Here is a 15,478-nt window from a genome sequence, read left to right as displayed (position 1 = left end):
AGCCTATTTCTCAGTGACTTGCTAGGATTTTCCCTATTTGCTTGCTAGCAGGTTAGACACTTCAGTTTCCAAATACAATGGTCTTAGTAAGATACCATGAATCCTTCATTTTGTAAGTAAACACAGCTCAGAGGAGAGCACAAATACCCAGTGGCCTGCAAGTCACCCGTTAGAGATTTATAGTGCAGAACGGGTCTTTTACTTTAAATAAGTGCTTTCTTCATACAGTCTGTCTGCTAGTGTCCCACCTTAAGAAACTAAGTATTTAACCTTGGTCCGGAACTGTGATTGAATAAGATAGAAAAAACCATTTCTACTCAAATCAAGGCCTACCATTGAGGTTATGACCTATTGCTAGCTGGCAACTTAAATTTTTAAAGTTGCACACACAAATATAGTTTCACAAATAACTTGAGCACAGAAAGGTGACCATATGTAAATGCACTCTTTATGTGACTCCTGTTCAGACTTTCATTTAACCTGCATGCACAGTCCTGGAAATAATTGTGAAGTCCATTAAGTGCACTGTCTTTAACCATGAGGAAGAAATTAAAATTAAATGTATAGCTTCAGAGAAAAGGCAAATATGAAAATCCAAGCTCAGACTTTAACAGGTCACCTGTTCACAAAAGTGTGTATCAGTGAGAAAGTTCAAGGATGCTACAGTAGAAAATTTGGGTGATAAATGTTTCTGCTATATTTCATTCCCAGCTGGCAACCTGGGTGCCGCAATACCTGCACCTCTAAAGTGTTTGAAAGAGATCTTTTCCACTCAGTGACTGATTGATAGCTGTGTCTGCATGCTCAGAGGCATTTCCCAACATCTCTGATCCCCTAAGCTAAGCTGTTCAAAGGTTACACTTCCAGTACAATGTCCAGAGCTTGTGTATAAAGGCCACACTTCTAAATAAGCCTCTGGCTGGAGTCTGTAACGGGAGAATGAATTCTGGATATTTCAATAACTCATCCCCTCTTTGACTTTGCTGTGGATTTATGATCCTCAACACCCAGTGATGTGTCTGCTCCTAGACTGCAGAACTTAGACTGAGCCAAGGTTTCTTGTAGCGTGCTTGCATTCTGAGCCTTCCTTCTCCATAACCTGCAGTATCCAGACTTTTATTGGTTTCACTGCATTCATGTCCCTTTCTGAAGTGACCAGGCCTTACTCAGTGCATGGCAGCAGAACCTCCTGCAGTCAGAAAAAGGACAACTTTCTGCCAGCTCCCTCTCTGCTGGCTTTTGTAGATGCAGAGCCAAGCTCCTTTTCAGTCTTTCAGAGAACCAGAATTTCAGTTTCAAGGGAGACATTAGCGGCTTTGCTTTCACTCCAGTTCACTTAAATCTTACAAGTTTCTGGGACCAGCTGGATTTCAGAAATAACACTCAACCTAAGGGTCTTAAAAGGGCTGTATCGTATAGATGTGTGTTCTATGTGCTCTTGGAGTACAAGAGAGGAAAGGCTCATGCACTGCTTGTCCTGATAACCCCCCTCTGAAGCTCAGCCTCTAAGCAGTGCTGTTTCCAACACTGTCCCTAGCACCCAACACTGTCCCTAGCACCCATCCCTGCAGGCAGCAGGGATCCAGTGTTACTTCCAGCAGCAGAGCTGCCCCAGGAAGAGAGGTTAAGAGCAGCTTTCAACTGTCTCCAAGTCTCTTTCTGCTTTCCTCCCAGATGATAGTCTCTATATCCCAGCAGACATACAGCCCATCTAGCAAAGACTCTCCTGAATACCTTCCTTTCTATGTGCAGAAACAGGTTAGTTAGGAAGGACTCAATGTGTTTCTATAAATTTCAGCTGTCCTTGAATCAACAGGAGCAGGCACATGTGATTAGTTTGGGGTTCAAAGGCTGCAGGTGCACATCTTTGCTATTTTACAAGCTGCCACTGTACTTCAGCTCCCAAGCCATAGTGGGGTTAAACAGCCTTACCGTTTCTCACTGGGGAGCTGTCAGGGTAAATGCATTAAATTATAAGGCCCTGACTACTGAGAGGTGTAAACAATTCAGGCAAAGCAGTTCATGTTACATCATATTACTTTCTTCAGTAGCATGGCATGTGTTTTGTTTTCTCTGGTGTTTCTCCCTGTTCAGCTCAAATTACTATGTTCTTACGCCATCATTTCCAGTCCCTTCAGAAGCAGCTCTCCCCATTCCCACATCTGGCCAGGGGCATCTCCCAAATGCTAATACTCAGTTCTGATTTTCTTCATTTTTTTAAATCTCTCTGCAGGAGACAACATCTTTCTCACCATTTTACAACAAAACTGTAAATCCAGTAAGTACACTGTGGAGGATGAAGATCAACTGACTGCTCACTGTCATGTTACCCATAGGAGCTGGGGGGTGTGACTGGAAAAGCAATTGCTGCTTTTATGGCTGGGTGCTGATGGGGATCTTCTCTGACAGACTGTCCTAATGCTGCTGGTGTTACCTTGTAGCAATAAGGACAGGTAAGATGGCTAAAGTACTCAGATTCCCACATTTGTGCCTGTTTTCATATTTATTTAGCAATGAGCAAATCCAACAAGAGGCGAGTTTGCTAAGCCTGTAATGCAGATGAATTTTCCTCCTGCTCCTTACACCAAAAGGAATGTGAATGTCATTTCAGATTTCATTTCTGTTCTTTTCTGGTTCTAGACTTCTGCACATACATCTGGAAGCAAAACTATCCAGGCAGATCATTTTTCCGGGGTAAGAGTTTGTTTCATTATTTAATCTGTTTGTTTACGTGGAATGTTTTCCCTCTGAAATAAAATCTCTGCTTCCCCTGTCCATCTCAGTGTGCAGTACAGCTGAGCCAGACACCACTGCTTCTGATCCAGGGCTGCAGTTTTTTGTTCCTTGCATTGGATTTTCTTGCTTTTGTATGGTAGCCTCTTGCTCAGCTTCTAAGCACAGTTAAAGGATCACACTGCATGCGTTTGACTTGATTGTCTTTCTTTGTGAGGTAGTATGAGCCCTGGGTGGTTGGAGTAGCCACAGGGATACCAAGCTTCCTGGCCTTGGTCCTTGCAGTCATCTTGGCAGTGGTCTGTATTCTCCAGAGGAAGAACTACAGCTGGAATCAGGTGACTACCTCCCATCTCCTGGGTTCCTAGCCACTTCCAAACCTAGACTTCCACGTCAGAAACTTGATTCAACACCCTCTGAAGTTCTTGGGAAGTTCAGCATCACATCCCTAGCAACTCAGTCTGTCTGTACTCTGTCTCTCAAAGGCTGGACCTCAACTTAGGAGTTGCAGGTTCATAAAGAGAAAAGAGAAATTCATATGAAATAACTGAAGGGTCACCTCCAAGTGATCTGTTAACTAGCAGAGAATGAAAAAAATATTATCACCCCTGTTCTTCAGGGGATTTCTCTGTCATTTTCCACAGGAAATCATTCATTTAGGGATCCTCTCACTCCAAAATGGTGTTACTTAGCTCCTGAAATGCTCCAAGGTGTTTTATAATATGTATAGCTTGGTCACCTTTTATTTTCTGTGTTCCGGCCCATGAAGTGGGGGAGTCTTTGTACCTTGCTACCTCCTCACTGCTGGAGTAAAGGGTTTCTGTAGGTATGTCCTTCCTCTGGGGCAAAAGAAGCACCCACATCACCAGAGAGGCAGTCAACCTGCCCATGGAGGAAGAAAGCCATGAAGCACTCTCACAGCCCAACATTAACAATTCTACCTAGAACGTCCCTTTCCTTCCCCTGCCACTTTGCTGATGTTTTTAACCAGCTTCTAGTACTTGGATGGATCTTTGTTTCCTTACTGCAGAAAGAAAGGTGTAACAGTACTACGGGAGATGATTTCCCTGTAGTTATTGTTGATTAACATAATATATCTTGTTGTTGTTGTTTTGTTTGTTTGTTTGGGTTTGGTTTTTTTTTTTTGTTATTATTTTTCCTTAGTGTAAATGTGAAAGCCAGGGTTTTCTTTTGTATATAAAGACCAGACAGATTTTGGATGTTCTGGTAAAGGCAACATTCAGGCACTGGGGTTTCGCCTCTGCAAGGTCATTCTCATGAGCAAGTGTCAAGTGGAGCCTGAAATTGCTCCAAATGAGTGGTTTGGTATCTAGCTTAGAATATGTTGGATATTATCACCAATATTATTCCTTGTGTAGTTATTTATCCCCTGAGTATGTCCCAAGTCCTGGAGCTGTTTAGTAATAGAATATTTTATCACTACCCTGTGCTTCTTATGCAATTGCTTGTGAATTGTAGCTAGATGTTGTTTGTCACTGTTTCGTTCGTTGCTTCAGACCAATCAACATCGCGATGGGCAGGAAGAACATGAATATGAATCATCCCCTCCCAGACCTCCAGATGTAAGTAATCTTTTAAGTGATCCTCAACACAGCACACATGCTGCTGAGTTCCGAAGTGCAGAACTGGCTTTAATGGTAGCTCTGTAGACTAATAGAGAGCTCATGGTAAGCTCTCTCCCCATGCTTGCCTGAGGCTCCTACATGACTGCTGTTTCTGGTTACATGTCTGTCCATTTGATGCAATTCCACATGAGAGACCAGCAGTGATTTGCCGTTGTTTTAGAGTATACAGGCACTAGAGCTGTGTTTTGCATGGGCAAAAATGAGGTGAGAAGGAGAGATGAACCTGAGGTGTAAGCAAATATGACATTTTCTTCAAAGTACTGCTGAATATTTCCAAAGACATGCAGGAATTCTTGCATACTGTATTCTCTGCAGTACTTACAAGATCTAGGAGTACCTTGTGACAACCATTACAGAAATTATCTTTTGCCTCTAGGACTTTTATATGACCATGATGCGGGGGACAACAGATATCTATGTAAATGAAGCTCAAGACAAACACCACAAACCAGACATTCAAACACAAGCGAAGCCCATGAGGACAAAGAAGCCCAGAAAAGAGCCATCTGTGGTGGAATCAATTTATGAAAACCATTCGCCTTATCACTGAAAGAGAAGCACCAAATAGTAGCTGGGACCAGAAATAACAGACACCATCCTTTTCCTGGACACCTGTGGTCACACAGTTGCAGCTTATGAACAAGAAAGTTTTCTCTTTGTGCATACATGAAATTCTCCAGAGGACAGGACAAAGAGACTTTGGATGAGGAAAAAACTTGTTTGCAGTGATGCGTCTGACATGCAGAAATGAAATGAGATTCCCCTGGAGTACCCAGTCTCTCTGAGAGAGATGATTTTGCTGTCCTCCTAAATTTAAGTTAATTCCTTTTAATAAATCCTTGCAGTGATCCTGATAGCAAAAAAGAGCAGCCAGAGAGTTGGTTGGAGTCCCCATCACTCAGGTGCCCAACAGTCTTGCAGCAGCCTGCAAAGACAGGGGTGCACTCATATTTTCATTTGGCAGAAGGACTCCAGACCATAAATGAGATGAAGTGATATGCCCAAGAAAACTGGAAGGAGAATGCAACTCCAACTGCAGAACTTAGCCCCTGTGATGGCAACTTCCCTTCATTCTCAGCTGTTCCTTTTCTGCAATGTCATCTCACACTGTTCTTCCCTCTGTACCTTGGCATTTCAGCTGGGAGGTGAGGTGGGAGTGTGATTCAGGCAGGAGACACTGCCCACAGAAACCATCTCCTCAGCAGTCCCATCTGGATTCATGTGGGGGTGCTGAACAGCCACAGTGACAGGTGGTACAGTGCTGGCAAATGCCTCAGGGACAGCAGAAGGCCTGGAGGAGATGGTGGGGGGAGAAAAGAGAGGAGCCATAGGGAAGATGCTCCCAGCTTGTGAAAATGCTGGGCCAGAGAGTGCCTGGGAAATGAGAGGAGCCCCTAGGAGCAGACAGAGGTCACATCAAAGGGATGAAGGCAGCCAGAGCTTCAACCTCTGAACTGTGGCAGGGAGCAGTCTCCTCCAGGAGGGATGCTGCAGTCATCCTTTGTCTGGCTGTGGGCAGAGGATTGGCAGCCCCAAGAATAGCAGACAGAGCTGCTGACAGCCCCCAGGCTGTGGGACCCCCTTCCCCTCCCACACCATGAGCCTTCCTGATGGGTGCTGTGCTGCAGCTGGCCGCGGGCTCCTTGAAGGCAGCAGCAGTGGGTCCAGTGACTGAAGCAGGAAGGACCGTGGCCCCTGGAGAGACAGCCCGTCCCACAGGGCTCTGACCACAGGTGCTGCAGACCTAGTCTGCAGTGGAGCAGCAGATGAGGGTGCTGCCCCAACCCAGAGAAAATAACAGCTCAAATCCTCATCAGCAGATTTATCTTTATTGGGTCATTAATGTACACACAAGCAGTGCTACCTGTCTACAAAGCATGCTGCTCTTGGTGGGACATATGCTGCAGGAGAAGCAGGTTGTGGGCAGCCATGGGAGCTGAGTTGGTGAGAAAATCAGCTGTTTGATGTAGCCGCTGTGCTCAGTGAGCCCATGGACAGAGTGTCAGTGCAACAGTCACTCAGGGCCTCTCCGCGATGTGGTGGAGCAGTTCTGGGAGGCTTTGAAATGTGCCTAGTCTGTGCACATATCTGTCTTTGGGCTGTCTTCTTGGGGGCCTTGGATAGGTGTGCCAATGCTTTTGGTCATGGTTTTAGTAAGGGGGATGTAAAGGAGCAGCCAGGCTCAGGACACTGTGGAGAGAGGTTTTGTGCTTTTCAGCGGGGGAAAGCACAGAGCTGGAAGGCAGGAGGTATGTTAAATGTCCCACTCAGTGTCGGGGTTATATCAAGCTCCTGGGGATCAACAACAGAATTCAAGGTAAAGTTCTGCAAGATGGTAGTCATGACTAAGAATATCTCCATGCGTGCCAGGCTCTCTCCAGGGCATATTCGCTTTCCTGGAAGTGAAAACAGCAAACAGGGCTCAACAGGTGTTGCCGAATAGACCAGAGTTTGTACTAAGCAGATGAGTTGCGCAGCTTTATTTCCCAGATGCAGCCGCAGCAGTGAGATGACTATCAGGATTGCTAAGGACATTTGCAAGAGAAGAGTTTGTTGAAGAAAGACACTTGGCAGTTTAGTTGGGTGTGTGAATGAAGAACAAGAGTAGAAGTGTTAAATGTGGAGAGGGCATCACAGGAGGCAATATGAGAGAAAGCAAGGTGACATAAAGCATGGTAGAGAAAGAGGAGGGTTGGGGCTATTGGTAGGTACATGGTTACATGTAGCCTGAAAGGTACTTAACAGGTGCTGTGGAAAAGTGGAGCAGAAAAACAGATTGGTGAAGGATGACTTTGGTAGTTGTATAGGAAGGTGACAGATATTTTAGAACGTGTCAGTGGGTCCCATTCACATAATTACATCGGCAGCTCCTAGTGGGTTTGAGAAGCCACCAGGCCCAGAGGAGATGTGAGATGCAGCTGTGGAAGGGAGCAGCAGGGAGCAGTTATCCACAGAGCAGTGACCCCCAAGGAAGCACTAGTGGGACCACACTTGGAAGAAGGAGTGTGTATTATAGGGAAAGGGAGGGTGATACCCAGAGGAGGAGGACGACAAAGAGAAGAAGAGAGACAAAACCTCTGCTTTACCTGCTGAGAAGGGTATAAAGAATTCACTCTTCCTAAAGGTGCCATTCTCATTCAAGAAATGTCCAGGATTGAACTCAGTTGGGTTTGGAAACTCTTTACTGTCATGGAGGACAGAAGTGAGGCTGGGAAAGACTGTGGTGCCCTGAGGTAGCACAAGGAGAAGAGCAGAACATGAAGGTGAGTTAGATCACTTCATCTGATGCTTGCCAAGTTTAGACTGAGCTTCCCAGCACAGCCCTGCCAGTGCCTGTGGTTTCCCTTTGAGCACTCTTCCTTCAGGGAGGCAGCTTTAGGGAGACCCTGCGAGATGTCACAGCAGGGACAGTTGTTGGCTGCTCTTCCTCAATGCTCCCTCTCACTTTCTGACCATTTATCCTCACTTTGCTCTGGTCATCTGGGGGACACCTCACCTAATGCTTCCTCTTTTTTCATGTTTTGCAATAATGAACTTGCAGATGCACCATGTTCCTTCTTTTCTGTGAGCTCCAAAAATGAAAAGAAAGGTTGTGGAGATGAAGCAATTTTCCCCTCTCCTGCCAAATTTTTCCTGTGACAATCCTCTCCCTTCCCTCTTCCTGACTAGCCATTGATGGGGAGGTGGGATAAGTAATCCAGCAGTGATGGCACAAGAGCCCTCTGCTGAAAGCTGAGCAGTTCCCTGTACCCCGCCTTTTCATTTTACTCAGACGGATGAAAATCAAAATGCCAACAACTGTTGTGTTGCTGCTCCCCATCATCAACCAGAAGAGCAATGAGCATTGCTGCAGTGAGCCAGGCCAGGCCATAGGTTGCTTATCAGTGGTCAGCAGTGACTGCCTCAAGACGTGCGTGCTGGCTTTTGTGAGACGAGTCAATGCTTTTTTTTTTTTTGTGAACCCACGGTGTTTCTGCAGATAGGTAAAGCTGCAGAGCAAGTGAGCAAAGGTGTCGTCTGAAGCTACTGTTCCCATCTTGGTCCATGGTGTGGCAACAAGGGATTGTGAGTCACAGGAGCATGAGGTCAGGCCACAGCATTTCTAGCTTCTGGCTGGTAACTGACAGCCTAAGAGCAAATGTGCTGCCACCTTGTTGTTGAACTTGAGAAAGCTTGCCCACTAACCTTGGGAATGACATACTCTCTGAAGTGGGTGTCTTTGGTCACAGTGTGAGGGAGACTAAAGGGGAGGAGGGTGATGAAGCGCTGGATTTCATGGAGCACTGCATCTGTGTAGGGCATCTGGGATCGGTCAGCCACACAAGGTCTTCGTGATCGTCCTACTACCTTGTCAATCTCTTCTTGAACTTTCTCTGTTATGAGAGGCACAAACCATAAAATGGATAAATAAAACCTACCTGAAGAGGTTTCCCTAAGCTGTCCACAAATTGCAGGTCACAGAAGACAGGAGCATTGATGTTGCTTTTGGTGTTGACTAGAACACAGCTCCACTGTGGCCCATGCAAAGAATTTCCTCCTAGTGACTTGGTTAAATAGGAGTACTGGGAGACAAAGATGTGGACACAGTCAAGTCCCTGGCTGTGAGGGGAGTGCAGCTGATGGTGACACCAGTGAAGCTGAGGGATCTCTAATGGCCACCCAGGGGAATGAATGTGCAAGGACTTTGCCCATTTGGGTAAAATATGAGGGAAAGAGGAGAAAAGTTGGGAGAAGGATGTGATGTTAGACACATGCCCAGCCCAGGAGAATAGCTAGAGAGGAAGAGGTCACAGACTAGTACCTTGTGTCTTTGGGTATTTGAGAAGAAGCAGAAGCCCATATCTTATGGTGGTGCTAGTTGTCTCAGATCCAGCAATGAACAAGTCAAAGGTGCTGGTTATCAGGTTCTCCATGTGGAAACTGGAGTTGGGATTCATTTTCTCCTAGGGAAAAGGCTGGGCTGTTTCTCTAGCTGAGCTGTGAAAAGTGGCCCTTACTTGTGTCATTCCAGGCCTTCTTTTTCACCTAGAGCTATTGCATTTCTCTGCTAAGGTGCAGCAGTGATCTGGGACATCGCAATGTTGTCTTCGTGCAGTAAACTCAACCCCAGAGCAACCCTCTTTCAAGCTGTGCACTGCACTAACTGCCTGTTTGCCCTTGCTGTGCCAGATGCTTTCCATTGAAAGAACAGCAAGGCCAGAATGCAAATGTCCCTGCGTTTCGTTGAGATCAGGTAAAGGTCTTGCTGTCCAAGCAGCTGCAAGTAGTGGCTAGTGAGCATGCAGACCCAGAGCTACAAGCTCTAGCATAGGCAATATCTGGGGTATTGTTGGTGTCCCCCCATAGCACAGCCCAGCTGCCTGGGAAGGGGTCATCCCAATGTCTGTGTGACTTAGGAGAGGGAAGTGGCTCAGCCTAGGTGTGATTGGGAATGAGCTGGGGCTGTAAGCTGTCTTCTTACCTTCTGCATTTTGCAGAGGAAGCAGTCAATGTAATCCTGAGGGGAGCTAGGATCTAGGGAGCCTTTGTGCATCTTCATCTCTTCTGACACAAAGGCTTTTAGAGCATCAATTTCTGCAAACACTTTGTTGTGTGGGCCAGGCAAGTAATCCAGGATCTTTGAGAACATCTGGTAGAGCTGGAAGGAAAGAAACAGGAAGGTCCATAGCATGACCATTGCCCTATCCTTTGATATTAGCAAAAATCCTAGGAAGGCCACAACCCTCTCAACTGAGCCAAGCAGAAGGGCTATGAGGCTGGGCAGTCTGACAGGGCTCTAGTGGCTTGCTTAGTAATAGCAGGAACCTTAGAGGTGGAGAAGAAGGGTGGTCAGTGCTAGGGGGAAGTTGCACTTAGCTGGCAAAGCCAACTCTGTTGGTGAGGGTTCTTCTTGCTCTTGAATGAATTCCTGTGCAGTAGAGCATTAACAGACTCCTACTTAAAAGGCTGAAATGGGACTTATTTGGGAGGGAGGCCTCAGGCTCATCTGAGAGAATGATGTCGCAGTGAAACATCTACTGGATGTACCTGTCCCCAGAAGGAGTTCATCATATTCAAGATGTTGTTCATGTTCTTCATCAGAGACAGGAACTTCTTGTCTTTACAGTCATATCGTTTCCCAAAGACAATGGAGCATATGACATTGGAGACAGCACAGCTCAGCATGAAGACTGGATCAAAAGGTGTTCCTGTGATTTCGAAAAAGTTACAAACCATAAAAAAAACCCCCAAACTATGACTAGTGTGGGTAACCTGAGCTCTGGTTGATAGTGGAAGTATCAGATCACGGTGTCTGAGTGACACAGAAGGGTCCTCCAAAAAGAACAGGATTTGATCACGAAATTATTTACTGCTTTGTAATGAGGGGTAGCTGGTACATGGACCAAACACATGGAAACTTCACTTCTATGCTAAAGACATGGACTCCCTTGATACAGTCCTCCTTTTGCAAACATAGGCTATATTAGAAATGGACCATACCCTTTGTTTTGCTGATCTCTTCCAGCAAGTGTTCCGTTTCCTCCTGGATCGTCTCTTCAATGCTCCTCTTTCCCATTCCGAAGTTGCGCAGAGTGCTGAGAGCAAACCGCCGGACTTGTAACCAGCTCTCATTGCTGCTGAAGATAATCCCTGCAGAGGAAGAAGGAGGAGGGAAGACCTGGCTTGGGTGTGCTGGGTATGAGGTGAACAGAGGCTCACAGTGAAGGCTGTGCCTGAGAGAGCACGTACATAGTAGTGTCATAGAGTACTATGGTTCGGAGGCAATCTCTGGAGGTCCTGTAGTCCAATTGCCTGCTTTTGTCCTTCTCCACCACATACCCGGCCTCCTTGTGAACAATTAATCACCCATATCTGCATATAATTTCCCTTGCTGTAGCTGGTGGCTGTTGCCACTTGCCCTTTCACTGTCCATCACTGAGATCAATTCAGCTCTACAGCGTGTTTCAAAAAGATGGATCCAATTTCAAAGGAGTACATTTCATGCTGGCAACATTTTGCAATTACACAAACATTTACAAATGGTTTGAGTTATCAAGCAGTAATCATTTGAAACTATACCTCACCCTTTCCAGTGATAAAAGTTTCATTCCTGGGCAGTTCGAGATTGCAGAGATATAGTCATTTCAGATTGGGTCCATCTTTTGGAAACACTGTGTATACTGCTTTGAAATTTGGTTCATCTTTTGGAAATACCCTGTAATTATCTGCTACCCTGTTTGGGTGGCGGAAGCCAGCAATGACAGCCCACTCTGCCTTCCCTTCTCCAGGTGGGGCCCACCCACTCCCTGCAGTCCTCCCTCATGCATGGTACACTCCAGCTCTAATTTACCAAACACAGCTCGGTCAGCAAACATACCTAATCCTTTGTTAGCCCTTTCTCCTATTGCCATATGTCCTCTGGCAGCAAACTCATCCGCGCGATCAATCAAGGCTTCTTTCACCAGGTCAGATCTGTGCAGCACCACCACTGGGTCAGAGCCCAGGTGCACTGTGAACACTGGTCCATACTCTTCACTGAGCTGTCAAAATGCAAGGGAGAACATGGAGCAGATAGGGAGGAGGATTTGAAAAATGGCCTTGCTGCTGCATCCCACTGCTGGCAGTGCAGCCTCACAAACCAGAAATGTTGAGATTTGATTCTTCCATGATAAATGTGGGTGTGGACAAGGTTCTCAGCTGTCAGGTCCTGAATAACAATGGCAACAGCAGTGAGGGGGAGCAGCTGAGATCCTCGTGACTTTTCTGCTCCTCTGGGATTGCCACACATCAAGTTATGGCCACAGCTTGTCCCCATACACAGGTTCCACCCATTTCGCACCCACAGAAGAAAGAGTGAAGAAGAAAGTGGCCTTACCTTTTGGAGGGTTTTGGCCAAGTTCTTTGGTTTCACATGCAGCACATTACCTACGATGGGAAGGGGAGCTGGTCCTGGAGGCATTTTCCCCTTTCCAGACCTCCATCTCCATGATGCAAAGGAGAGTAGGCAAGCAATGCAAACCAGGAGGACAACAGTGGCTGCTCCCAGGAGCATGCTTTGCTTCTGAAGCTCAGGAGGGAGGGACTCTGGCTTCTGGAGCCCAAGTTTATATACCAAAGAGCTGTGTTAGCTCAACAGTAGGTTTGGGATCATGTGACTGGGTTAGTCATTGATACTAGTCAATCATTTGTTAGACTGACTTGTGTTACGAAACTAGGACTTCTCTTGGTGTTAATTGGTCATTTGAAGACATGCCTTATCTCAAACACCTGCAGAGGCCGACAGGGGTAAAGAAATGTATAGTGTGCTCATAAAACTTGTTCTGTTTCACCTAGAGTTGTTAAAGAGATCATACTAGGGACACACTCTTCCACTGAGGTGCTCCCAGAAATTCACTGTCATGAGAGCATCTTTCACGTATTTAAGTGCCATTTGATTTTCTGTTCTTTAGTATTGATTGTACAAGAGGAAAGCATAAAATATCAATCTAGCAAGAGCAGAAAGGTCTCCAGACATCACAATGGACAAGAAAGTACTTGCTGGGAGGGATGAGATAAAGACATAAGAGAAGAGGACTAGACCTTGGGACTCTGACCTCTTTAAGGTCTCCTAAAGGAGAGAAAGAGTGAGAGAAGCAGGTATTGAAGAGGGAAATCAAGAACTTGGGAGGGTCTCTGAAGAATGGCTTCTCAAGCTGAGACAGAGCTGCACTTGTGAGAGGCTGGGTCTAGGTTAGTACAACCTGACAACTAGTCTTTGCACTTGCAATGACCAAAGAAGCCCACCCAACCGACTGCTAGAGGCTGGCATGTACATGTTCCTGTTTTGTTGATGTCTGAGTCCCACATGATAAATGGTTGTTCTGGAAGGGCCAGAGGTGCTCTTGGATGCTGCAGACCATGTCTGATGTTGCGAGGTCTTTAAAAAAGGCTGGAGGCTTCCTGCCCAGAATTACTCCAAGGGCTGTGTACATGCAAGGTCCCAACAGCAGTGGCAATGGCAGGTAGAAAGGACCCTCGGGGCTGTGGCGCTGCCTGTGTTCAGCTTGCTCACCCTGGCCATATCTCTCTGTCTCACTTTCACAGGCAGACGGATCTCATCCAGCTGAGCAGAAGATGCTGCAAGGGTAGGGAACTAGTGAGGGGCCTGGGTGAACTAGGTACTTGGTTGGTATGTTCTTGGTTTGCTGTGCAGCAGCGCGTTAATGCAAATTTCTCCTTTGCTCAGAGGTGTTAGTGAAGTCCTCCAGCCCTTGCAAGGGTTTCTGCAGTGTCTCTATGAGTTTTGAAGTGATCCTTGCCATCTCGCATAGGTGCAATAATTTGCTAGTTGTTATTTTTTAATCTCATTTTATTTCTTAAATACCTACACTTGATACTTTGATAAAAAAAAATATTTGCCAACAATAATGGGCAAGTTGCTGCTCTGCCAGCATAAACTCCTGACTCAGCTCAAATGTTGCCAGGGCAGTTCATGGAAGGTAAAGATGGTGAAAGTGAAGTTCATGGAAGCTTACAATGCTACGTGAGGTCTCTATGCTGCCAGATTTCATGACCCTACTCTCTAAAGTTCCCTCATTTCTGAGGGCAGGGGATCACTTCTCAGCTCTGCCTCACAGTTTAGGACATAATATGGGCAAAAGACCTGGAACTAGGAATACTTTCAAAATCTCTTGTTTTTATCAGGATAAAATAATTATATTCCAAATATTTCCACCACCCTGTCAGACACGCTGGGGATTTACAAGGGAGTAAAACTCATAGTAGTCACTCAGAGCTTTACCTGTGGGAAGACACAGGCCTTTTCATCTCACAGTAGTGACCAAAGGTTTTCTGAGTACTCGATTCTGTTTGCAGATGCTAAGAGCTGGTCTGGCCTCTCCATCCATGTGAAAGTCCAGGAGAGCAAGGCTGAAATCCCCTCCTCTCCAACTTCCCCAGGAACCTTGGGTTTAAGTTCATTGGAGGCAAATGGTAGGGATATTTAAAGAAAAGTCTACCAGTGTTGTAGCTTTGCCTCTTTTTTTTCTAAAATAAAGCACAATCTTGAAGCAAATCTGTCTCTGCACCTTCTCTTTTTGAACCTCAGTTCAGAAGGTGGCCCTGAGAAATGCCACTCCTGCCCACTGTGCAGCCAGCACCCCTCATCCCCGGGATGCTTGGTATGGATATCCCTGCTGTCTGCAAATGCTGTTCAGCTTCTGCAGAGGAATGTTTTGGCTGAGCCACTCTCCATGCACTGCCATTTTATACCAGGTACGCTGCAGACACACAGTGATCTCATTGGAGGCATTCCCACAACGTGCTGCGCGTTTTGTATTCCTGTTCCCAGCTCTTCTTGGTGGTGGTGTTTAATACCTCCTTTCCTTCTCATAGGTCTCTAGAGAGCCTTCTACAGCCAGGGCAACCCCTACACTGCCACTATATCTGCCTCAGTCTCCAAGGCTTAGAATTGTTAGGGGGAGAGAATCTTCCTAAGGGATGTCCCAGGAATATTTTGGCTTTCTGGGGCCATGATCAGGTTCAGGCTAGTAGTCTGCAGAGAAGTTTCCCTCATGTACCTTTATCCTCTGCATGTTCTGTTTGTGGTGGTCTTGGGTGCTAGCTGAATCAGTTCTTACAGCTGGGTCATTGTAATGCATGACAACTATTGAAGGGATGAGGAAGAGATTTGCAAGGAAGAGACACCTGCCTATTTCCTCACAGACAGGCCGCTTTCCACTGCCTGTAACAACTTCTACCAAACAAAGCATTTCATTTCCATGAATTTCAGGCTCGTTTCACTTGCCTCCCATCTCCACATCATTCAACAGGTCTGTCAAGTGTGTATGTAGAAACTAGGAAAGGGCATTTACCTGAAACTGTTCTCAGCATGAGTATTGCTTGGTGGATCTACAGCACTCCTAGTGCTGTTTCACATAGAGTTATTCTTCAAGTACCTGTAGACATTTTTCCTATCAGCATAAACAAAGTATTGGTTAAAGTCTAATGAAGACTATCTATAGTTCCAAAGCACTTTGTTTATTGTTACTGTTTACACAGCTATCAGCAGGTAACACAGTCAAATGAAGCATTCAGCAGTCACACAGTAGCTGTAGGATTTACTCAAGCTGTCTTAGCAC

General features: G+C 46.0%; 1 protein-coding gene across 1 annotated transcript; it reads right to left on the bottom strand.

Moving 5' to 3' along the window:
• Positions 1 to 6,593: 6,593 nt before the first annotated feature.
• On the bottom strand, positions 6,594 to 12,411 carry LOC308042388 (cytochrome P450 2C9-like; the record flags this gene model as incomplete). Its single annotated transcript, XM_080347734.1, has 9 exons — positions 6,594 to 6,775; positions 7,466 to 7,607; positions 8,565 to 8,752; positions 9,181 to 9,322; positions 9,841 to 10,017; positions 10,407 to 10,567; positions 10,860 to 11,009; positions 11,737 to 11,899; positions 12,235 to 12,411. 9 exons carry the CDS (start codon positions 12,409 to 12,411, stop codon positions 6,594 to 6,596), a joined length of 1,482 nt encoding a protein of 493 aa, XP_080203860.1.
• Between the last annotated feature and the right edge of the window lie 3,067 nt (positions 12,412 to 15,478).

Source organism: Nesoenas mayeri (assembly GCF_963082525.1).
Source record: "Nesoenas mayeri genome assembly, chromosome: 7".
In the NCBI taxonomy this organism is placed as follows: domain Eukaryota; kingdom Metazoa; phylum Chordata; class Aves; order Columbiformes; family Columbidae; genus Nesoenas; species Nesoenas mayeri.
The sequence above is the reverse complement of the archived record's forward strand: the minus strand, read 5'-3'. Positions and strand labels throughout refer to the sequence as shown.